We start from the raw sequence: 26097 nt of genomic DNA, 5'->3' as shown, positions 1-26097 counted from the left end.
TAATTTTTGGAGGATAATGAGAATCGCCTCCTCGTGGTGTCCTCTGGGTAATTCTAAATGGTTCTCAAATATATAATAAAAAAAATTAAATATTTATTTTTATTCGGGCTGTTTTACACGACAATCATTTTTACCTGATAAAAACCCGGGCCGATTTTACAATAAACTTTTTGAACATATTTTTCCCCCGTACCGAATTTACAATCGGCCAAATAGTTTAAATACAAATTAATAAATTATATCAAAACGAAATCAAATAAAATGTTTAGTTTTATTAGTATATACTCGTAATTAGTTTATTACTGGGAAGGTAAGTAATAAGCATGATTTTTAAAATAAATAGTTAATACTTAATACTTATTTCATTTACATCGTTATCATCTCGTTATTGATTTATATAACCCGAGGTGCCTTACCACACACACACACACACACACCATAGACCTATAAAGATCTTTATAGGTCCATGTACTATGAAACACACAAACACTGTACCTAATTACTAATTAGTTATTATTACTGTACCTACATGCTACCATCAGTCAATATTTTTTGTTAATTTTGCTACTATACACTTAACTATTTTTTTAGCATATCTAGACAAATATCTTTTAGGGGCTGTAACTAGTAAAGTACCTAGTAAACATTAATTTTCTTTTGTCTATTTGTCATTACTCATTTGCTACTGCACACAAAAATAGGGACCGCATGCTCCATACACAGAGATATGAGATAGTAAATACTCCAATAATGCCATAATGGGTAAAATAGAAATTCTAAAAATATAATCTAATTACAAAAATGTAAATTCAAGATTTACAATAATTGGTATGAACGAATAGTGAATATTAAGAAGTACGAACGCACGCTGTCACACAGTACCTGCATTGACTTTCGCGACGTCGTTTACATCACACTAAACAGTAAATACTACACACTGGTAACAGTGTGTCAGTGTCACTCTTTAGCAACTTTATTTTTTTTTATGCATACATAGTAATTTATTGTTAGAATTTTACATTTTTCTAACTCAAAAATCAAAATGGAGAAAATCAACTACTAATAATACCATATTGATTTTTTTTTAAAGAAGCCTAGACCTGACGTCCTGACGTACCTAAGTATTAACATTTTAAATTATTCAAAATTCTAACATCATTATTAGTCTCGAAACTACATGTTTTTGATCTACAATAAGTTTATTGCATTACACATAGTACATTCTTTGCAGACTGCACTACTTCAGTTTATTTAGTAACTATTATGTCATAGTCATATTAATTATTACTATAAAAATAGTACGCATATTCTAGTAGAAAAGGGAGACTATAATTTACTTAGTATTACCTAGTATTTAGTATAATGATTTTTAATCCAAAAAAATGTATAACAATTAATATGTTTGAAAAATAACTTATTATCAATTCAAATATATGACTTGGGGTTTGCTGTAAAAAGTATAAAAAAATAATTGATTTAAATATAATATAGAAAAGAAATTGAAAGACACGAACTGTTGGTGATATGTATAACTGCAAACAAATGCATTTTCAGATATAAAACAATTTAATTATTTATATTAAAGTGAAATACCTATCACTCAGTCAGCGATTGATCATTGCTTCTCAAAAAACAACAAAATTTCAAACTTAAAATTTGAAATAGTAGTTTCACTATCACTAATGTTTTTACTTGTTTTTGGCGTGCAATAAAAAATAATTTAAAGATAATTATAATTTCCACTCAGGGGTTTGTATCTCAGTAAACGGAAATCAAATATTTGTTGTATGTATAGTGTATATATATATATATATATAGGATTGCTATATTGGTTACATAAAATTAAATAGCTATTATAATTGGATATTATTTTAGACTTGTACCTATAGTTTTATTTAGATTTAGTCAGAATCACCTAAATCGATGCGTTAAATATATGGGTAATTACTAATTAGTAGGAGGCTACAGTGGCAACACATGAATTGCGTCCCGAAATAAACAATTTTATAAGTGGGTACACGAATTGCGTCCGGCTTTATCTAAACGATTACATGAATTACGTCTGGTTTTTAAATTTTTTAAGTAAAGTTGATATAATATTTTTGGATGGAGCTTTTAAAAGTTGCCCAAAATTGTTTATACAATATTTTACAATCCATACTTTGAAAAAAAATTTTCATGCCAGCAATTATTTACTACTGGTATTATTTTTTACTTCCTAGTAACTTCACTTAAAATAATATTTGCATCTAAAATATAATGCGTTTATAAATTTGGCAATCACAATAATAATGTTATATAATAAATAATAATATAATATGCTTGAATGCCCGATGCTCCCATACTCGTATAATAACACACCCGATAAGAAATAAATTATATTTATTTTATGAACATTTTCCGTTAAATAGACATGGTTAGATACATCCTACATAATATATTAATATATCCCTATTCCCCAAAGGTATCTAAATCGAGTTGGTTAATGAATATTGAATAGGTATTGTGATGATTTATATAAATGCATCTACATTCTTCCTTCGAAAAAACGTTAACAAAAAGTGGTCATAACTAAATTTAGTTTCTGAGATAGAGCCGTTATTCTAACACGTTTAACACTATTTATCAACTAGACATATTATGCAATCATGTATTTGTGTCTTGTTTGTCTATCTAAAATTTACATTTTATTTTAACTAATTCGATATGAAATATCACAATTCCACCAGCTGTAAATTAGAATGCATGTTAATGCGTATTACGTAGCTATAATATATTAATATGTTTATATATGCGTAAAAGTATAATAACTAAAAAAATTATAACAAATTAATCTTTATAGACTTATACGTTAATCGTTATTTTTTGAGCAATTTTTATAAATCAAATTAACACGTATGTATAAGATGTATTTACTCGTAAAATGGTACAAATAATAACCATTGCAGAATGTAAATGTTTTAGTGCTTTCAGAAAAAAAATATTAAAATTTGAAATAGGTTCTATGATACATTATGAAGTCTAAATTTTACAAAAATTAAATTGATTCAATACATGGAAGCTATGTATACAGAGTGCTCTCATAGTCTCATTGTTGTCCTATATTGACTATACTTATAAGTTTATAACTAATATTATTTAATTAATATTTTTAAAATCTTAGAAAATAATTGTTGAGCTAAAATGGTTTTATACCAGCAGCTAATAAAAAAAAAAAAAAAAAAAAAATCTGATTTGATAAAAAAATTCAAAAAGCATTATTTCTTGCACTAAACAAAATCTGCACAGTAAGAGCAGCCGTTATTATTCATAAATAATTAATATTAGATATTCCCGCATAATTAATATATAAATACAAAGTTTGATCATCATGTATTTATGTATTAATTTTTTTATGGCTATAAAAATTAATTCATATAATAAATTAATAACATCAAGATGAAATTGGAAATTGGTTTGATGATAATAGGTACCTACATTATTACAGAATAGTAACAACTTTTGACGTTTCTACGTTTAAAAATTATTATTTATTTTATAGTTAGGGTTTGAGACTTCTTGCACTAAAATTGTGTTGGAAATATGCACGTAATTATGAACCTAAGAAAAATTATAAAATAAATTATTATTAAACTTTTAATCATAGTATTTGTATGTATAAGTAGTCACTAGGTTAGGTAATTTAGGTAGGTAGGTACACCAGTTTCTTCCCACATTTATACACCTTCGACATTTTTTAATTGACGATTTATATACGAGTACGAATATAAAAAATTATATTATTTTATTTAAATAAATTATGTATATAGTAAAAGGTATATATTGTATACTCAAAATAATGTTAAATGTAAAACTGTTTGAAAATTCTTGATAACTAACTCGTATTATATATAATAAGTATACCAATTAATAATTATATAGAACAATTTCAATCATGAATTTGTGTTTTTCAAATTTAGTTCTTATGTGCATCATGTGATTATATACATAGCATAAATTAAATAACACTATCTAATTATCTATATTTTATGTATAATATTGTATATAGGTATTATTGATTGTATTATTTGTATTACATATTTACCTACAATACCTTTATTACAGCAACTATTGACTAGTATAAATGCCATGATAATGCATAATGGCGTTGCAAATGTTATCGGTAAGCAAGTGAATGTAAAAAATTGTTTTATGATTTATGAATCTCATCTTTTAAATTTTTATATTCTATTTACCACTGATTTTACGTAAATGTACTTTAAAACTAAAATTAACTCAAATAATATACTATTGAGTTCCCGACCGCCAGTTTAACAAACATGATTCGATATTTCTTTTTCATTTTTCTTCTTATATTAGATTTTACTTGAACGACTATATACGGTCATTATTATTTCTTTCCATTAAACGTCTCATTTAATAGTTATGAGTTATGACTATAATTTGTTTTCGTAGTTTGTATTCTATTTTTATGCATACAATATGTATTGTTACTTATTTGTTTATGGCGCATTAACTGTTGCGATATCATTGTATTGTTTTTTTAAGCTTAGATTACGTATGTCAGATTTTTGTGTGAAAAAAAATTAAAATCTCGAATTAAAAAACAATAAAATGTTGATACATTGCAACCGATAATAATACTTTAAGTGTATACATGGGTATATTTCTAACACGAATTTATGGGTATTTGCATTTAATTTATAGCTATACATGTGATTCTGTTTCCGGTTCCGTCAAAATACCTATAACTATTAACTACTATAATATAAGTATTGATTTTAGAATATAATAAATTATTAGGTATACACAAATTTTATAATAATTAGGCATTAACTATACGTAGCTTAAAAGTAAAAGTTAAGTTAGAGTATCTAATGTAACAACTATTGTCTATTAGTACTTATCAATTATAAGACGTTAAGTCAAAATAATGTTCATAATGTACCTAGAGCTGTTAAGTTAAAAGACTGATAAGTGATAAATAAATAATTTTTTATTTAAATTTTCAAATATAAATAAATAAATATTTCTTGATATTCAGTTGACACAAACGCGTTATTTAACTAAAGTATATAATAAGAAGAAATAGTGTAAGATTATTATTTTTAACATACGAGGTAATTAAAATAAAATATCTTACTACTTTTTAATTACGTGTTAAGTTAATAATTTTCTCCATATTAGCCTTAAATTTTCAGTTAATTATATTGTTTGTTAACTATTATAACTTATATAACTATCAATGTTCGTAGCGTTGATTTAATTTAACTAATTCAAGTTATATTCTTTTTATTATTAACTTGTATACATTTGATTATATATATACACGGCGTTAACACTTACAATCTAAGAACCCATGTTCTAAATAATCTTAATACAATAATGCTACAGCCACATCATACATCGATACATAAATAATAGTTATTCTACTACACACACTATTGCAAGCTATTGTACATTTATAACAAGGTTTCGAGATCATCGTCATCTTCGCCGCCCGATATTACCTATTACGATTATCATTGTATGGCCGAGGCGTGTATATAGTTGTACGCAATAATAATTAACGTTCACGGTTAGACGATATGTTATTTTGTTTATTTATTATCACTATAGGTCGACGCATAGCATTGAGACTAATGAACAACACCTAATAAAACAAAAAAACAAAGGCCGTGGATATGTTTCATGGAGACCAATACATACACATGTAGGTACTTAAAAAAATCGCAGATCGAAATCCCTGAACGCACTTCGAACAATAATAGAAGTATGAAGGTATCTATGTGTACAACCTCTCAACAGGATAGAAAACATTTCTAATACACACATATTGTATCAGATACAATGAGTTGATGCGTTATATTATTGTGTATGGGTATACCTATATACATATATGTATTCTATATGTGTGTGTACACACACACACTCTCTTTCTCACACACACATATTATGTATATGAAATTGTTTATGTAAACTATTGAAATAATGTCAAAATATAACTGATACCATATTATAAATTATAATATAGGTACCTATGTACGTAGGTATATATTATTATAATGTATGTGTTGACAATGTTGACATGATGTGCGAACACAGATAAAGTTAGGTATCTTGATATATGCTATATATGTATATTAATTGGCACGTGATACTATAATATTAACTATAATAATTAATAATTATTATACTATAATATGGTAAGCGCGACCTTAGTCCAGTGAATCACCATGTAGTATAATATACATTATGTCACAGTCGGGTGTAAATAGGTATTTACTGTATACGATGCATAGTCGTATTATATAACTATATTATAAAATTTGCATCGTCCATTGTCATTTTGACTTTTAATTTAACTCAATGTATTATTATTATGCACTTGAATCATGCAAAGATATCTTGCGGTATTCTATTTAATAGGGTTTAATCCAGCTTTGATCAATGTTAATACGTGCCAACACGTAGGCGAGTCTGTATATACCTGTATCATATTATACGAGTATAACCATATAGAATTATAGAATATAGATGTTATCGAGTATTCGAGTACAATAATAAGTATCAATAATATGCTACGCCTATGAGGCTATGTGAATTTATACATAAATTATAATATGTTATCATACTATAATAATAATATAATGGTCATATATAGAGGTATCCGCGATATATTTTATTGTATCCACCACTATATTATTGCACAATCTGGAGGATTTGTCATTTAAAAATAATCGCCTATACAAATTCAAGAAATCTAAATGAATCATTACATTATTAAATGAAACCTTGACGATTGATGTGTAAAAAAATACGTACCTATGCGATATCTACATCATTGATATTAAATACGTAAATATTTAAATATAATATAATATAACCGTACAGCCGTACAGATAATACATTTTTTTATTAATAAAAATATATATACAAAGTAATATTAATATTATATTATTATATTATACTGAAGCTCGATCTTCTATGTATTGAGAAATCAGCTAATATTATATAGGCTGTTAGACTACAATTACAATTACAATTAAGAAACAATTAAGGATAGGTAACGAAAAAAATATAATATTTTTATTATTTATGGAATTCAAAAAATAATAACCTTACCTATAGATCTTAATTTTTTACTGATTATCTATTTTTCTTCAACGCAGCTTTAAAGTGAGATAAATTTTACAAAAATTATAAGATAATTATTATTATTCATTAATTTATTCAGAATTAAAAAAAAATAATAACTATAAAAATATGTTTTAACATTTATTAAATGTGAAATTATGAATTCATATTTTAATACAACAAAAATAAAAATTAAGTAGCTTCAGTATATAGAAGCATATCTACTTGAATATAACTATTAGACACACATAGTAGACACACTCTCAACACCCCAGTCCCAGTGCCGAATTTATTGGGGGTGCAGGGGGTGCAATACACCGGGGCCTCAATACTAAGGTTGTATTTGGGGCCTTAGGTCGAAGTCCTATATTTTCTAACATTTTAAAAAAATGAACCATTAATATTTTTTAGCAGGGCTCCCACATACAATATCGGGCCCCTGTACTAAATGTTTGTCCGGGCCCTTTATAAAAATCACAAATAAATTTCAACGGGCCCACGGGTCCTTAAAATAGCCGGGCCCTTGTACTCAAGGTCCATAAACCACTCCAACTCAACAAATTTATTTTGTCCCAAATTATAGTACATATTATGACGACTAAAATTCATATGCGACGATCCGTTCGCTAGTTACAGTGATTTTAGTGATTTTATTTTTAATATTGCATGTGACGTCACAGATTCGTTCGCCGCAGTGACGGCTAATGGCTATGACGTATAGTATAATATACGGAAATATTTTTCTGTTTTTGGTTTAACGTAAAATAACTGCTAAGTGCTAGGTAATGAACTTATTTTTTTCAGACCTAATTAAATATATTTAAGAGTATCTACCCATAATCTTTCTATTTGTTTAACTATATCACATTTTGATTTAAATCAAATAATAACAATTATATGTTAAAATTAATATTAGTTAAAAAAAATATAACTATGATATCTTTATTATTTAAAGAGATATTGAAATGGGTAAACTCTCATGTGACACTCTATATCAGGGGTGGTGAACCTATAGTACGTTGGTCAAATTTCAATGGCACGCAAAAAATTTTCAAAGTCTTGATTAGAAAAATTTGGCATTTGACCCAATAAAGATTCACCATATCCCTGCCCTATATATAATAATTATGTCAGAGAAAAAAATTCCTCTACATTTTCAGTTATATCGAATAATGCGCATTCTAATGTGATGTACTCATGTATATTATATTGGTTATAACTTATAAGTTATAATACAGGGTGATTCTCTAAGCAAGCTAACTCTCATTTTTCCTTTAATATTGAATTTGAATAATTTTGATTTTTATAATTTTAAGATTAAGGATCATATTTCAAATAGATACTCATACATTTTTTATACTGCTTAATAGGAGAGTCCTGGGCTGTTGGGCTAATACCCACTAATTATTTGGTAAAATTAGTATCACCTCTTTTATCAGTAGTTAATTTTTATTTTTTAATCAGGTTTTTTGAAAACGTTGATATAACTATCTAATATCTATGTTAAAATTTGAACGGATAGTTTTTTAATTATTTACTTAATATGATGATAGGTCCATACTCCATGATAATGGATATAAAATACATGGGATAATGATATTTTGAAAATATTGGTGCTTAATTAATATTTTATAATTTATTTGTAAACATTTTTTACATAACATAACAATTACTAGGTATGATCTAATATTTAAATTATTTTATACTATTGTAAAACAATTTTTTAGACCATTATCCTCAGTATTATAGTATATTATAGTCCATTTGAATAACTCAGAAACTACTCGTTCATTTTGTTATATGACTATTACTGTTATATCTGCTTAAAAATTTTTTGAAAAAGGTTTCTAAATTGAAAATATGGCCCTTAAATATTTACCTACTTAAAATTTCCAAAAATTAGAATTCAAATAAATTCAATAAGCAGCTATAAAAGGAAAAAATAGGGGTGAGCGTGCTCAATAGGTAAATCACCGTAATATATGGTTTATACTGTATTATACGGTAATATATTACGGATACACTATCGTAGCGAAAAATTATTATCTCAAGGTCAACCGGACCGTGTTACAAACGGTGTAGTTCGTAGGTTTTTCCATGTGATGTAGATATAAATTAACGTCAGAAAGGATCGGCGAGTACTTATATATAAATCATATTATATTATGCCAGCTATTTACATATTGTGTCGGTTACCGGTTTGATTTTTGGCAACATTAAAAAAATTCGCAACTAACATACAGTACGTGCGCGAAAAGGGCATATTATATACTCTTTATAGGTATGTATATATAATATCGTTCGACTCGACTTGCACTGCATGGGCGCCATGACCTTGGACGACCGTCGATCGACCCACGTGAACCGCGGCGGGCTCATCACCGCATCATCATCGCCGTCGCCGTCATCCGTCCGTACGCGACTGTGCGCTGTTCATTCTTCAGTAGACGTCCGCACATTCGAACCGCAACATGACGCGAATCCCGATCGCGTTACCGTTGCTCTTGCTGCTGGCCGCTGTGGCGGTCCGCACCCAACAGCAACAGAAGCCTTTCCTCACAGAAATATTCCCCGAACAGCTCGAACAGCAGCAGCTACAGTTCCAGCAGAACCAGGTGCAGGTGCAGTTGCAGCAGGTGCAGCAGGCGCTCGAGGCCAGGCCACAGGACCCCGGACTCCGGGATTCGCTGTTCCAGCAACAGCAACAGTTCGTGCAGATGTTTCAGGACATCCAGCGACAACAGCTGGTCCTCCAGCAGAGGATACAGGACAGGCTCAGAGGTGCGCAAACCGTACCGCAGCCTGTGCAGCCCGTACAGCCCGTACCGCAGCAGCAAGAGCAACCGGCACCGCCAGTCGAGGAACCATTCAGAAAATCACCTAGTACTCAGGGATTGTGCAAGACGGCGAACGGTGAATTGGGATCGTGCCGGCCACTGGTCAGTTGTTTATTGTTTTACGCCGAACTTCCCGAAATCAAAAGACAACCGTGCAAGTTGGCAGTCAACGAATTTGGCGTGTGTTGTCCTTTTAAAATCCTTAATCCAGGTAATATTTATAACAATAGAAATATTATTATATTTTATAAGGATATATAATATATATTATACATTATATAAACATTATGACTGTAATTTGATGTATTCAAGTTTTGGACTGGTGTGGTTAAAATTACTAATTTCGAACATCATGATCTCAAGTTTTTAGTAAAATATTCTCGTATTGTATAGATACAAATACTACAAATACCTACTATATTTTCATTAAAATAATATATAGTAGAAATTCTTTGATTTTTTTTCTTTAAAAATACAATTTAATGAAACCATTGAGTATAATTGTATTTATAATGATACTAATGATAGTCTGGGAAATAAAAATGTATTTTGATTTGTATTAAAAAATATCATTAGGTACCAATAGTTATTAGTTCATACAAGGTTATTTTTCCGTGAAATCTAGCAAAAATTATTATTAAGTATACATAATAATTATTGGAAATGATCTTTTGTTTTTTTCTTTAAAAAAACATTCAATTACGTATACATTTATACATAGTATTATGTATTATTTCTCTTTGCCATTTAATAACAATTTGTGAAATGGTTTATATACATTTTATCTTAAGTACGAAAATAAAGATTTTCTATTTTTTTCCAACACTTATAACTTATAGGAATTTATTTTTTTCTATTTCCAACGTAACCGATTTATCTAGAGAAGAGATACAAATTCTAAAAACTAATTTGTATTTTTCATTAAGTCTTCTTAAAATGTGTTTAATGTAATAATTTTGCTCTTTTTTCTTCAAAAATTTAAATAAGAAATTTCTTTAATTTCAACTTTTTATTAAAAATATTAAGACAGATTAAATCATAAAAATGCGAGAAATGTAAGACTGAACTTAACGAATGTATTTGACGACAAATTCAAATTTGATGTAGATGTTATCGTTTGACTAGATCAATTGGCACTTTGAAAATATAACGTAAATATGTAACTGTTATATTACAAAAAAAAAATGAGTTTCATATTCTTAACAAATATAGTATATTGGTTCTTTATAAAAATTTGAAAATTCTTATTTTAACAGTAAATACGAAAGACGTATTTAATTGATATTGAAAACAATAACTTAAAATTATTTGACTGATCGTTAAATATTATATAAACTGTATTACTATAAAGTTTAATTACTTTGAAGCCAATAAATTATTTATTAATACCTATTAATAATTCAAATAATTCCATCTACCTATACAACCTACGCCATAATCGATTTTTTTTAGTATAAAACAAAAAAAAATAATTATAATTTTACAAGTATTAATTAATAAATATTAATACATTACAGTGTACTATATGATATAATATATATAATGTATTTTGAGTATATATTCACCATACTTAATTTTTAGAGATTTGTTAAAATTTCTTTAAATAAGACATATCTATCTGGCAAAATATAGTAATAAGAATTTTATTTATCACAATATATTGTTAAACAAGTATGTACGTAAATAATAGACAAATAAATTGTTTGCGTCATAATTAAAGAGATTATGAGTAGTATTTATATTAGGTACATTTTGTTGTACATTATACATTGTTGTCAATTTTTTTTGAATTTAAATAACAATATTTGTATTTTATATTTAAGGGTAACGTTTAAAGTTTTATCAAATGGTATATATTTAATATTTTTACATATTGTTAATTTACTTCAGGTTAAATAGATAGAACGCAGTAAGTAATATTAATTTGTTTGTCCGATAACAAAAAATTCATTTGAATAATAATATTATATACAACATTTATTTTCGTTTCATCTAAATTAAAATTAAAACCGATGAAATAATTCTAACAAAATATAGTAAAAACCCGTAAAAATGCATAATCATCATAATATTGCTCGTGATTATTACGTTCTCTAAAATTTCATTAACAATGGCAAGGTCTGCGTCGGTAGTGACGAATATGCAAATATTCACCAAGTATCAAGGACCCACGTTATAATGGTTTGTTTCAGCAGACCAGCGAGTACGCAAGATAATCGTCTGGAACGCGTTTTTCTATAAAGTTTAAAATGACGCAGTCATTGAAGTTTAGACATGAATAGCAATATAGTAGCACCTATACCTATAGGGGTACCTGCTATAGTTGTAATACATGTAGGTCTCCATATTACACCGCCTGCGATACTCATGCACACGCATCCGGATCATCTATTAATAGATATATATATTGCAGACATCTATTTTTTTAACTTCTTTTATTTTTATTCATTCATTAAGAACATAATGGGTTCCACTGAACTGCATGTTTACCTATATAGTATGTAAAACGGGCGTATTTTTATAAGTATTGCAATAAAAGCCGTAGGTATAAGTGACATGTGAAACCCGAACAGAGGAAATAAATAACTCGTATGGTGGGCATATATATATATATATACACGTTCGTTCAGGAGTCATTGATCTACGGATTCACCGATTGCTGCTCAGTAATAATTCATAATAATATAACTGGTCCCAAACGGGTTTCGCATGCTAATGAGCTCTAGGGCGCGTATATATCGCATACACGCAAACATAAAAGATATAATATATAATATAATGCATTTATTATTTCATAGCTCCTTTATAATGATATATAATAATATGTGATTGCGGCCAATCCTATTTAAATGTGGAAAGCGAGTTGGATGTGATTCCGGGACCCGTAGATTTAAGCAGTCGTATAATCCCTTTCCACAAATACTTTTGTTATACACGCATTCAAATTAAATTTAAAAAAATTAAATAAAAATTATTAACTATTAATTTGTAATAAATTGATATAAAAATCAAACAATTTTTTTTAATAAGTTAATTTTTTTTTATAACGAGTTGTTTATTGTTATTGGTTTTTAAATATATGGAAAAATGTATAAAATATTAAATTTATATAGTTATTAAAAATTAATCCTGGCTAATTTAGTATACCTGTAAAAGCTATTTAATTGTCTATTTACACAACATTTATGAAATTCGGGTAGTCAAAATTGTTGTGATGGATATCTGAAAAAGTAGAACTTTATTTTTATGGTTTAATCAATTATATTTTATTTTTAAATAATAGGTAAAGGAATAAAATTATGTGTAACCGTAAAACTGTATCAATTAAGATCTTTCTTAGAATGAAGAAGATCGATTAAAGTTTAAAAGTTAAAAAAGGCTGTTAAAGTCCTAAGTGTTTATTGTATTTCAGGGCAAACCTTAAGCTTTCGGACACTTAATCACGGTTTTATTGTGTCGTACCTACTACCTTTATGTATATGTATATATATTATTCATTATATAAATGATATATCTTATATTAGTCTAAAAATGATATTGTGGACTGTGGTATAATAATAAATTATAAATATTATTTTGAAAATTTTTCTCGGAACCATGGTGTCTTACATATAGCCAACAACCAACAGACGTCGGCTGCGACCACAGTTACCGGCGTGATCAGAGCACCGCCACCGCCGCCCGTCGAAATACCACCATTCACGCCGGAACAGTTGAACATCGCCGCGACAAACGCGCTGCAACGCTTAAACGAACGACGTGTACTTGTTACGTCTCTGTTTACGAAACGAATATTGGTGCCCACAGGCAGTGCCGCAGCGTGGCACCAAGAGCTCTTCCCGACCACCAACGAGACCCTCACAGAAGGAGAACAGGCCCAGAAATCCGTAGATGCCAGCGTGGGGCTTGTAAACGAGTGAGTCTTTAATGGTACATAGATTCTAATTTACACATAACACGTTACAATAGAATAAATAATAGACGTTTTATACCTATAGTGGCGCAAGAAAGTGCGTCTATGGAGTTGGGCATCCGCCTCTCCATCGAGATATGCGATGTGTAAAATGTAAGCTATATATATATATATTAACTCTTGAAGTCTTGAGTGGACCGAATTCTGAAAATCATGAGTAGTAATAATATTTTACAAAAGCGCCCACGAGGAAGGGTAGAAAAAACAATTGTTATCCTATAGCTTTTTAAATGCGTATTAAAATAAAAAATAAAAATAAAAATAGAAAACTCGCTCTGGTCTGACTTTGAAGTCTGAATGTACCTCGTTATTGAGTAGGTTATTGACATTGTGGATGTATTAAGTTTGAATTCAATGACAAATTATTCAATCATTGTATCTATATGAATATTATATTTTTATGCTTTAGAATAGATTAGAAACGAACATTATATCAATAAAAATTGAAAAAAAAATCGAAATTTATAAATATGTTTAGAATTCTTTAGAAGTACTTGGAATTTTTTATTTGAATTTCTCTAAAGTATCAATTATACCATATTGTCTACCAGTATCTATTTTCAGGTTCTATTTTGAAGATTAATGCATGTTTTTGCTCCAACGCGTGTTTAAGAAGTGCAGCTCACATATTTTTGAAACGAGAAAAATATTTGAAGCTATAATTATTATTATAGTCGGAGAATAATCTAAGACATTGGTCTGGAAACTAGATGGACTTATATGATTATAAATTTATATTTTTTCTCTAGCCATAAAGGTCTAGAGTTCTAGACGACTAGACACGGCTATTGTGGCGTAACCAGGGTTTTAGATTATATATAAATTTAGCAATACAAATTGTGCCGTAACATAATAAAACAATTTTTTTCTCGTTACTCGAAATTATTTCGGTCTGAGTGGGGGGGGTGAACCCCCCTATATACGTGCTTGTATAGGGATCAGGGATGTAACCTTTTTTCTGTCAAAATCTATAATAATGTATCCATAAGCACAATTTTTTAAAATTTAAATGTATTATATAGATGATGTAGGTATTCCTCTCCCCCCTAGGGCCTATATATTGTACAATATTAACAATAATAAATTATGTGCTATAGCATATAATATATTAATGTTATAATAAGGAAGGTAATGCATATATTGTGATAACAATGTATTCAGTCCTGTGCATTTTTTTTATTTATTTAACTCTTATTAGTCTTATTGTTCATATTAGCCCTTAGGTTATCCGAGTACATGGGTACTACCTAGGTAATTAATTATTAATCATCGGATGAAGGTAACAGTTTTAACATATGATTGTGATGCATCCTATATTTCTGTATGACTGATCTGGTATAAATGTGTGTGTGTATAGCCGTATAGGAATAATTGTAGGGACGAATTTAAAAACTAATGAATTATGTACATATATACATTTTACACAATGATCGTTAAACGAAGACGTATTGTGACGCCTTCTTAACCCTGACTGCTTGACTATTACATTAACAATGTAATAATTACATAATAATATGTTCCGTTCGCAATAATAGACTATATAATTATACTAACACCTGAAGGATTTTCGACATTTAATATTAGTCTAAAAAACTAAAAAGTTTCACTAAAAGTGAAACAATTATGGACAATTATGAAGACTTTGGTAAAAGAAAACAAAAAAGAAGTGAAAATCAAACTATTTTAAGCGGGAGAAAAAAGCTTGAAGTTGATACATTCTTTATTATTATAGATAAATTGATTTATGAACTTGATAGAAGACTTAATGCTTATAGTCTGTTTTACTCTCAATTTAAATTTTTGGTGAACTTTAAAACTGACATTGAACCAGATATTGAATCATTAAATAATTGTATTAAGTTTTATAATGTCGACCTTGATGATAACTTAAAAACAGAAATAAATCGTTTTTATCAATACATCAAAACGATTTCCTCAGATATTGATAATTGTAGTGCTATAGCGAAACTTATCTATGAGCGAAATCTTATTGATGTTTTTCCTAATGTATATATTGCATTGAGGTTATATTTGACAATACCTTTAACAAATTGTGAGGCAGAACGATTATTTTCAAAATTAGCTCTAATTAAAAATCGACTTAGGTCCACTCAAGTGGAAAAGAGGTTAAATGCATTAACCATAATGTCAATTGAAAATGACATATGCAAAAACCTTTCCTTTGATGATGTTTTGGACACCTTCGCAACTAGCAAATCCAGAAAAATGAATTTTACATAATCTTCTAATTGTATAGTTATTTGTAATTTTTGTATTATTACCTTTTTATATATTAACATTTTAATTAAATTATATTTTTAATAAATAAATAATTTAATATAAATTTACTTTTTAAGGGAAAATGTTTTTTTTGTTGTTGTTGAATTACTAAATATTAATAAGTATATGAGTATAAAAATGTATTTTTAAAATTAGGGCCCCTAAAAATATGTTAGCCCAGGACCACTCATTTTATTAATCCGGCTCTGGTAAAGACCATTAGAATTAGACTAGGTATAATAAATACGTATACTTACCTATAGATAATATAGGCTAATGTTAGCTATAATTATAATCAATAATCCATCTCATAATTTATACATGTTAAATTTGTGTGAAATACAGTGATATTTCATATACGACTATACGAGTATGTATTTCAGTATTTGATTTATAATTAAGTACCAATAATTTATTCAATTTTTAAGTTTATACGTGTTTTTTATCATTGTATAGTTTCAACTTGACACGCGAGCAAGGTACATTTGCCTTACCGAGTTTCAGCATTCTCGACACAGTACTTGGCGATACTTGTCCTAGGACATCATTTTGCCAACCTCATAAATACAGATCAACTGATGGATCTTGTAATAATATCCAACACGAGCTTTGGGGGCGAGCTAGCACGGCTTTACAGAGAATTCTTCCTCCAAAATATGGAGACGGTGAGTACCTACGGTGACTATTCCACTTAAAATAAAACATTGTAATAACATGTCTTGTAATCAGTAGAATAATAACTGTTTTTCAAGCATTTATGATTGTCTAAGTAAGGCGTTATTTGAATAAAATTATTTTTAAATGATTATTTTATTCGAGTAAAAAATTGTTCGAATGATTTTTTTGCAATTATTCGATTAAAAGTGTATTCGAAAGATTATTAGTTATTTTATTTGATTAAAGATTAAACATATTATGATTTGTAATTTTGAACACGAAAATATTAAAAATTAAAGTCAACCTATTTTAAATCACACAATTATAAATTTTATTTTATTTCGAATAAATGCATAAATAATAATTATTATAAACAAGGCAATATATAAAATTATAGAAGAAAGTATTGTTATAGTAATTTCATAATAGGCAATTACAACAATAATAAATAATAGTAAATATTTTTACAAAAATTAAAATTGAAATTAACTATAACAAATAATAAATATCGTACTCAATATCTACATACTACATGTTACAGAATTTTCAAAATCAAATTTCAAAATAACCTTTTTTTGAAACACGTCATCTCATAGTTTGTTGCTTTTATTGGTACATTGGTCATAGTTGCTTTTATTGTAAATAAATCATAAGTATTTGATTACAAATCAACAAAATATTCAATTAATAAATTATTAAAAAAATTAATGTAATATAAAAGTCAAAAGAACTAAAATTTAATATAAATTTGAAAAAAGAATAACTAAGTTATTATAAATGAGACAATAATAGGTAGGTATACTAAGAATAGTAAGAATAAAATATTTACTACATTATAACAATATAATAACATAGGTTTTAAATACTCATACATAGTGATATACATTGGTGCATTATACATATAAACCTACTACAGTACTACATAACGAATAATTTAATAATATTTTTTTTTTTTACTTATAGTATAATTAATATAAATTATACTATAATGCATTAGTATAAGAATTATGTTTGGATATTAATTTTTTTTTTGAAAAATTTTAATTTAAAATTATTTATATGCTTTCTATTCAAATAATTGTAAAATTATCATAATAAATTTACAATTTTATATTGTTTTTCATTACTTTTAATAATAAAAATTAATTATTTAATCGTATTATTATTAAAAAATATTTGATACCTAATAATAAGAATATAAATATAATGTCAGGTTGTATAAAAGTTAATTAATTAAAATAATATACAAATAAATATAATAATTATAATATATAATTTATTAAAATTGAATGAACTATTAGTTCACTATTGATTCATTAAGTAATTGTTTAGAGATGAACCCTACACAAGTATAATACCTAACTAATAATTAGTTAATAAGTGTGACAATATTATACGTCTAAGCTGCAGTTTAGTTATAATACAGCTACAGCATGTAGTATCAACCTATTCTACCTATTACACATTGTTATGCACCTATTATAGTTATTATAAAATAAATTGTACAACCCTTATTGTCTATACGGATAAAAAAATACGAGAATATAATATAGACGAGTAGAAATAGTATAGATAATACTACATAGATTAGGTATAAGAGATTTAAAAATAATAAATATAAATAATATAATGCTATCATTTTATTAAAATATAATATGCTTTATAAATATTTGACCGTTGTGTACGAAACTCAGGTGTAAATTCACCGAGGTCGAGAGCAGCCAACGGGTCGCCGTTGCCAAGTGCGAGACAAGTGAGTGTCACATTTACGCAAGATGTGGATTCGCCGTCCGAGAATTACACAATGCTGTTAATGCAATGGGGACAATTCTTAGACCACGATACGACGCATACACCCATAAGCAGAGGTCAAATGGGTAGTGGGATATCGTGTTGTAGGAACGGACGAGAAATCGAAAGTTCTCTACGCCACCCGGATTGTTTTCAGATAGAAATCCCCCGTAACGATCATATGTTCGCGCCTTTTGGCGAGAGGTGCATGGAGTTCGTCAGATCACTACCAGCGCCACGTCCCGAATGTAATTTCGGACCCAGGGAACAGGTGAAAAAAACACTATTTAAATAGATGAATAAATGCCTATTATTAATAGGCTTTGTACAAACTCGTCACTAAAAACGTATTCCAACATTAAACGCATTGTATTATGATTTTATCGTTAGATGAATCAAATCACCGCTTACCTCGATGGATCTAATATTTACGGGTCTTCGCTGGCCACTCAGCAAAGCCTCCGAACGTTCCGAGGTGGTATGCTACAATCACAAAATATCAGAGGAAAGCAGCTTTTGCCGGGAAATCCTTCCGAGTGTTCCGACGATACCGGCAGATCTGCTTGTTTTAAGGCGGGTAAGTAAACTACATCTCGAGTTTCAAATAGGTAGTTTTATTTTATATAACTTTATGTGTACTTCTTGTACAGGCGACGGACGAGTAAACGAACAAATAGATTTAGCTCTTTTGCACACCATTTGGCTGCGTGAGCATAATCGTATCGCTTTCGAGTTGTCCCGACTAAACCCTCGTTGGAGCGACGAAGCAATATTCCAAGAAACGCGAAGAATCATCATTGCTCAAATACAACATATAACCTATAATGAATTTTTGCCGATCGTTTTAGGTAAGACTACCTTCCTGCCTATACAGAAACCCAATGAAATTTAATACAGTTCTAACGATTTCTCCGGTACAGGTAGAAGTTATATGGCCAAATTTGGGCTATCTCCAGCAGAAAATGGATGGACACGGAATTATGATCCGGAGTTAAACGCTGGAATAACCAATGCTTTTGCGGCAGCTGCTTACCGATTCGGTCACACACTTATTCAGGGAAACATCCAGTTAGTAGATTTCTAGGAGTGCAATTTTATTTTGATCGTAGTTTAAACATTTTTTTTATTATTTCAGTGGTTATGGAAAATTTGGTAACATCAGAGAAAATCTTGTACTTAGCAAACAGCATTTTGCACCATTTAGTTTATACAAAGAAGGAGCTTTAGATGACTTTATCAGAGGAATATCTTTCCAAAGCTCTCAAAATTTTGATAGATTCTTTACTAGAGAAGTAATTTGGCAACATTTCTAAGCAATAAGCATATTATTTACTCATGTTTGATTTTAATACTTAATTACTTTTAATGCTTCATCCATAGATCACTGATCATTTATTCCAAGGTAATCTAAATTTTGGACTTGATCTAGTAGCATTAAATGTACAAAGAGGGCGTGACCATGGTTTACCACCGTACAATGAATGGCGACAAGTATGTGGGTATGAAAAAGCAAGAAATTGGAACGATTTAGAAGAATATATGGAACCACAAGTACATAATACTATACTAATTATTATAATATATTCAGGGATATGAATTTAATAAACTAAATATTCCATAATAATACATGAAATTTAATCAAACAAGATAAATATACAAAATTATAGTTATGGTATGAAAGGAATCTACCTACATTCCAGTAGATAGTATTTATTAAAATTTTAAGTGAACTTATAGTAGGAATTTTAAAAAAAATAGTCATAAAAAACACCAAAATACCAAATCCATAATTTTTTGCCAAATTATGAAATAAAAATAATTCTGTTTATATGCACCAATGTCTAAAATATTGGAAATAAAATTTTATGTTAAGTATTGTTATAATTTTAATTTTGTATTGTTCTCTAATAATTTAGAATAAAATTTAAAAATCATTAAATTCATTACCCTGCTAATATAATAAAATATTACCATCAATGTTAACAATATTATTTTTGTTCTAGACTATTATTAGACTTGCACGATTGTACAGTTCAGTAGACGAAATAGACCTATATATTGGAGGAGTTTCAGAAAAACCGTTGAAAGATGCTCTAGTAGGCCCTACTTTTGTATGCATCATTGGAGATCAATTCTCTAGACTTAGACATGGTGATAGATTTTTCTATGAAGAAGGCGGTCATCCATCTTCCTTTGATCAAGGTAACTAAATTTAACAACTGTAAATTACAGTTCAGTGAACTGTTTAGAATGTAAATATATTTTGAAGCTAATAAAATTATTTTTTTAGTTCAATTACAAGAACTCAGAAAGAGTAGTTTAGCAAGATTATTGTGTGATAATTCTGATGATATGGCTCTCATTCAGCCATTAGCTTTTTTAAAACCATCATTTTTGTAAGACTTTTCATATTTTTAAATAATACTTATTAATTGTCAATTCATATCTGTATAACTAATAACTGTTATGATTTTCAGGAATCAAAGGGTAGCTTGTGCAAGTTCTTCTATACCAAAAGTGGATTTAAGAGCATGGGCTGGAGAAAGAACAGCAGTACCATAAACTTGAGATCATATTAATATCCACCATACCAATCAAATTATAAAAATGCTATGAAAAGAGGAAATTAAAGAACACGCATTCATGCAATATATGATCTACCACACAACTTTATTTAATAATATGTAATCTACCGTATACTATAAAATACATTAAATTAGTTGTTATGGTCAATTTAAAAATCAAAATTTAGTAGAAAATGTGTATGACGAATTGTCTAAATGTACATATATATATGATTGATGCTAGGTACCGATCAATATATAAATTTGATGATATTTTTATCAATTTAATACAGGATATTCATAAAGTGTAGGGTTACATTTAAAAAAATAGAATTGCAGTGTTATATTTAAAAATTTTAAATTTATAAATTATACTATACCTATTTTATTTTACAAAATTATATTAAATGTTATACTACTTTATTTTGTTATAAAATTTTAAGGACAAACAATTAAAAAATAATTAGTATTTATATTTTATATCATTTGTCAAAAATAATATTATATGGTAGATCACATTTTGCATAAATGCCAAATAACAAATGAACAAAAATATGTGATATTCATTTGTTATAAATTAAATATTAATCAGTGTAGATTAAAAAAATTGTAAATAAACGTATGCAAAACATTTGAATAATTTTAATTTACAAATTATTATAAGTATTTTATTAATCAAACTATGAATTCCTCATTGATTTTCATCTTCGTTAACTTCTTTTATAAATGATTTCTTCTGAACTGGTCTACACTCTGGATATTTATCAGTCAAAAAACTTCTTATTTCTCCATACTCGGCTAGTAAGTTATATTTTGCCTAATAATAAAACAATTGATAAAAAAAAAACAAAATTATTATAAATAGGACAAATTATATTTTCAACTGTACCTTATCCATATTTCTAACAGTTTCAATCTTTTTCTCTTTAATATACCAATGAGTCTTTTTGGTATAAAATGGTAAAGATTTCTTCTTTCGCAGCCTTACTTTATTATCCATAACATACTGCAAAAAATCAGGAGCTTCTTTAGGATCTGTTTTAACAGGTCCTTTTGGAGATGCTACAATTACTGGTAAATAATCATTTTCCTTTCTAAATTCTACAAGATGATAATTTGTTTCATCAGCCAATTGTTGATGAGTTTTCTGTAAATAATGAATAATATTTTAAGATTAAATTTAATTAATTTTGCTAAACAAATTATAATTCAAGAGTTCGAATTTATATGTATTCAAGAATCCAAAACATTAAAATATGTTAAGGAATTTTAACATTATATAAATTTCAATGTAAATAATGTATACTAAATAGTAAATACTAATTATAAAAATATGAAATTTTTCAAAATGATTTGAGAGTAATTTTTGAACTGACTATTGACTGAGCCATTTTTGTTTTTAAAAATATAAATAATTGTATAAAATTTGTGGAATTATAAAAATTGTGTGCTATTTAGATGCAGGTTAAAATTGTCACAAATAGTATGATATAAAATTAAACAATATTATACTGATGCGTTACATAAAAATCAATTATTTTATGCCCTTATTGCATGTATAAAAAATAGCTAATAACACAAAACATATTTAAAATAAAATATGTAAAAATATATTTATAAAATTATAATAATTGTTATTATTATATTTAATTTGTTATATGGAAATTTTTTTCAAATGTTTAACACTAAGTTGGTAAATTGTATTTAATATAAAATATGTATTTGCATACAAATCTGAATCATAAATATAACTAACCTGTTTTAATAAGCCCAAAAAAAATGCTTTAACTATATTTTGTAAATTGGTAGAACCTTCCACTTTAGCATACAGGTCTTTAATACCAATAATTTCACAAATTGTTTTTATAGCACGATGGCAAATTAGTCCATGACCTTCAGGTCTTTTTTCCACAAATATTCTAGTGTTACAGAATTGTGTAAAGAAATCATGATAAACGGTATGATTATTATACCGTTCAATATACATTAACTTTTGTCCAGCCCTGTTTTTAGCACGTCTTAGTGCAGCTTTTGAATCGGCTGCTTTGCCTAAAGCAAAACCAGCTAAACCATTTTTATTACCGGTTACAGTAACAACACTTATTCTTCTATAACGACCAGCATTAGCTTTCATACAAAATACAGTTTTGAATTCTAACACTTTAGTATCAAAACCATCAAAGTTATCTGTTAACAAATAATAATAAAAATATTAGAAACTAGAGAAAAATTATTTTAAAGCTTAACAATTATAATACTACAAACATTCATTTATAGAATCTGGTGGTCCAATACTGCGTCCAGGCATTTTGGAACCGGACCAACCTCGTTCAGTTGGTGACAGCCTTAACATTTTAAATGTACCCATTGAATCTCTAAGCTTAATAAGACGAGCTTGTCTTTCAGGATCTGGAGGTAATTTAGTTCTTTTTATTAAATCTCGCCCTTTAATTATAGGAGCATTGAGTCCAGGCCATATAATATTATCAACACCTATTATTAAAAAACAATAAAATATTTTTATTTAACACAAGTGACATTCTAGATTTTAAATTTAATAATCATTAAATAAGATATTCTGTCTCATATTAGAGTAAATTCAGGTGGCTGATTACTGCACACAATGGCTATGGATAGAATCTATCTAATCTGTCAATCCATCAATGGGTATGGTTAATGGGTGACAAGTGCTCTACTCTCAGGAGACTTGCTTGATTATGCCAATAACCAGTTTGCATATTTTGATAAAATTGATAATAAAATGATTATTTTGATACAAACCATTGTCAGAAATAAAAGTCGATAATGAAAACAAATTTATCAAGGAGTGTAGTTAAACCAAAAATTGGTTGCTATACTAGATTACTTTAATATGAGAGTATGAGACAGAGTAGAATGAGTAATATAGTTACTGATCATTGGTAAACTCTAAACATAGTTTATTAGATAAACCCAAAAAAATTCAAACTTTATTTATCACTTATTTTCAGTTATTATTATTTTGCCAAATTTAAGAACATATTAATATTATTAGCATAATTTAATAATTCACAGATGAAAAACAATAGAGACATACCAACACCAATGACTTGTCCTCTATTAAGATTTTTTGCTCTTCTTTTACCAGCACCTTTACCACGACCACGTTTTTTACCAGCATTACTAACACTTGTGACACTTTTCCAAATGTGTTCAGCCGTATCTAAAAATAAAATGTATTGACAAATTATAAACTGATCAAAGAACTGGATTTTTTTTAATTTAGTGTTAGGACATACACATATAAGTAGAGTATTAAATATAATATAATAAATTATTAATGACACTTACGTTTTTTAAAAAAACTTTCATGACGCACTTGCTGAACACATACTGACTGAAATTGTAATACTCTAGTCTGAGGCACAATTAAAGTTCTATAGCATCTAGTATAATCTTTCAAAATTTCAGGGCCTAAAATGTAATAAAATATATATAATTCAACTTTTATAATATACTCAGATCATTTCACTTATTTTATTGCATACAGGTAGGTATATTAATAAGTAAATTTTTCATATTTTTTTTTTTCGTGGTATCGAGGACCGGGGGGAAGGACTGCTGTTGGCATTACTTTCCCTCCGGCCTAAATCTTTCATATTTAACAGACATAAATACAAGATAAAATTATAATAAATATTGCACACGATATCTAATAGTTAACAAATTAAATTTAAAATGTACTTACGTTTGGCAGAAACCACATTTTGGGCAATATTAATACTCTTCGATGAGAGCAGTCGCTTCAGTATAGACATCATTTTTTTTGTGTATTATATAATATTATCATATCATAGTTTTTTATTTAAAAATTAATAAAACTTAATTTTTAAAAATTAAAATGGAAAATGTATAATATAAATGATATTATATTACCAAACCAGCCACTCAAGTTCAAATTAATTGGAATAATATGAATCTTGCGGAATAGATAAAATGATAACAAACCAGACCGCTTATCAACAGTGTTGTGATAGAATTTATAACCATGGTTGTAATTTGTAAATTGATTAAATATTATTAAAGATATCTTAGTTTTGACTACAACCATAGACTTCTATAAGTCTATGACTACAACAGTTACTGACCACAGACTTCTATACAGACTTCTTATAAATAATATATATTGTAATACATATTACAGTTGAGTTAGGGCAGTGGATAATGGTGTAATTGTGGGGGGAAGGGGGAACTTGCCGCCCTAACCATTTTTTGAGGGATAAACTATAAACGTATATATTTTAACTGTGGTGGAGGGGTGTTAGGGTTTTGATAATAATAAATATATTATATTGCCCCCCCTAGATTTTTCCCAGTTACGCCACTAGGATTTTTTTTTAGGTGGGTACTTTTTTAGTAATAAAATAAAATAAATCTACAACCGTGTTAAAATAATAAAATAATTGAATGATAATGATTATTATCACCAGTGCAGTCGATAACGTGAATACGGCATAACAGAATAAATTTCATCACGAATAAATGATTGTATTCCTATATTATAAGCATTATATTTTTGATAAAAATACGGTCGAAGGGGGGGGGTCAACACCCAAAACCCCCCCTGGTTACGCCACAGCCACTAGGCTAGGGTATATATATCTATAATCCATAAATTCATCATGAGCACGGCTATAGGCCTATAGATATAGATATTCATGATGGTTAGTTTCATTACAAAATCAATTTATAACATACGTAGGTTAGTACGTACAATTTTTATGTCCCCACAAATAATGTTAAATTTGAATTCAATGATAAATTATTGTATACCTACGAAAAAACGATTCAGAGCACGGTGCCACGCAAGGTTTAAAGA

At 28.0% G+C, this 26097-nt stretch overlaps 2 protein-coding genes across 2 annotated transcripts; one reads left to right on the top strand and one right to left on the bottom strand.

Moving 5' to 3' along the window:
* Positions 1 to 9530: 9530 nt before the first annotated feature.
* LOC132919892 (chorion peroxidase-like) lies at positions 9531 to 21870 on the top strand. The gene is made up of 12 exons (XM_060981805.1): positions 9531 to 10185; positions 13590 to 13890; positions 16684 to 16892; positions 18579 to 18946; positions 19066 to 19252; positions 19326 to 19523; positions 19596 to 19743; positions 19811 to 19967; positions 20056 to 20226; positions 20679 to 20877; positions 20966 to 21071; positions 21153 to 21870. Exons 1-12 carry the CDS (start codon positions 9609 to 9611, stop codon positions 21235 to 21237), a joined length of 2706 nt encoding a protein of 901 aa, XP_060837788.1. The 5' UTR covers positions 9531 to 9608; the 3' UTR covers positions 21238 to 21870.
* LOC132919893 (small ribosomal subunit protein uS5m) lies at positions 21860 to 25201 on the bottom strand. The gene is made up of 7 exons (XM_060981806.1): positions 24967 to 25201; positions 24570 to 24692; positions 24316 to 24441; positions 23505 to 23732; positions 22996 to 23426; positions 22129 to 22386; positions 21860 to 22056 (listed from the first exon to the last, which is right to left on the bottom strand). The coding sequence occupies exons 1-7, from the start codon at positions 25037 to 25039 to the stop codon at positions 21931 to 21933; spliced, it is 1365 nt and encodes a 454-aa protein (XP_060837789.1). The 5' UTR covers positions 25040 to 25201; the 3' UTR covers positions 21860 to 21930.
* Between the last annotated feature and the right edge of the window lie 896 nt (positions 25202 to 26097).

Source organism: Rhopalosiphum padi, chromosome 2 (assembly GCF_020882245.1).
Source record: "Rhopalosiphum padi isolate XX-2018 chromosome 2, ASM2088224v1, whole genome shotgun sequence".
NCBI lineage: Eukaryota > Metazoa > Arthropoda > Insecta > Hemiptera > Aphididae > Rhopalosiphum > Rhopalosiphum padi.
The sequence above is the reverse complement of the archived record's forward strand: the minus strand, read 5'-3'. Positions and strand labels throughout refer to the sequence as shown.

Coding starts and splice junctions, on each gene's coding strand:
- LOC132919892 (XM_060981805.1), top strand. CDS start 9,609: ATGACGCGAATCCCGATCGCGTTACCGTTGCTCTTGCTGCTGGCCGCT. Junction 19,744..19,810: donor CTTATTCAGGGAAACATCCA/GTTAGTAGATTT, acceptor TTATTATTTCAG/TGGTTATGGAAAATTTGGTA. Junction 20,878..20,965: donor TCCATCTTCCTTTGATCAAG/GTAACTAAATTT, acceptor TTATTTTTTTAG/TTCAATTACAAGAACTCAGA.
- LOC132919893 (XM_060981806.1), bottom strand. CDS start 25,039: ATGATGTCTATACTGAAGCGACTGCTCTCATCGAAGAGTATTAATATT. Junction 22,387..22,995: donor TTTTGGGCTTATTAAAACAG/GTTAGTTATATT, acceptor CATTATTTACAG/AAAACTCATCAACAATTGGC. Junction 22,057..22,128: donor CTGTTAGAAATATGGATAAG/GTACAGTTGAAA, acceptor TTTTATTATTAG/GCAAAATATAACTTACTAGC.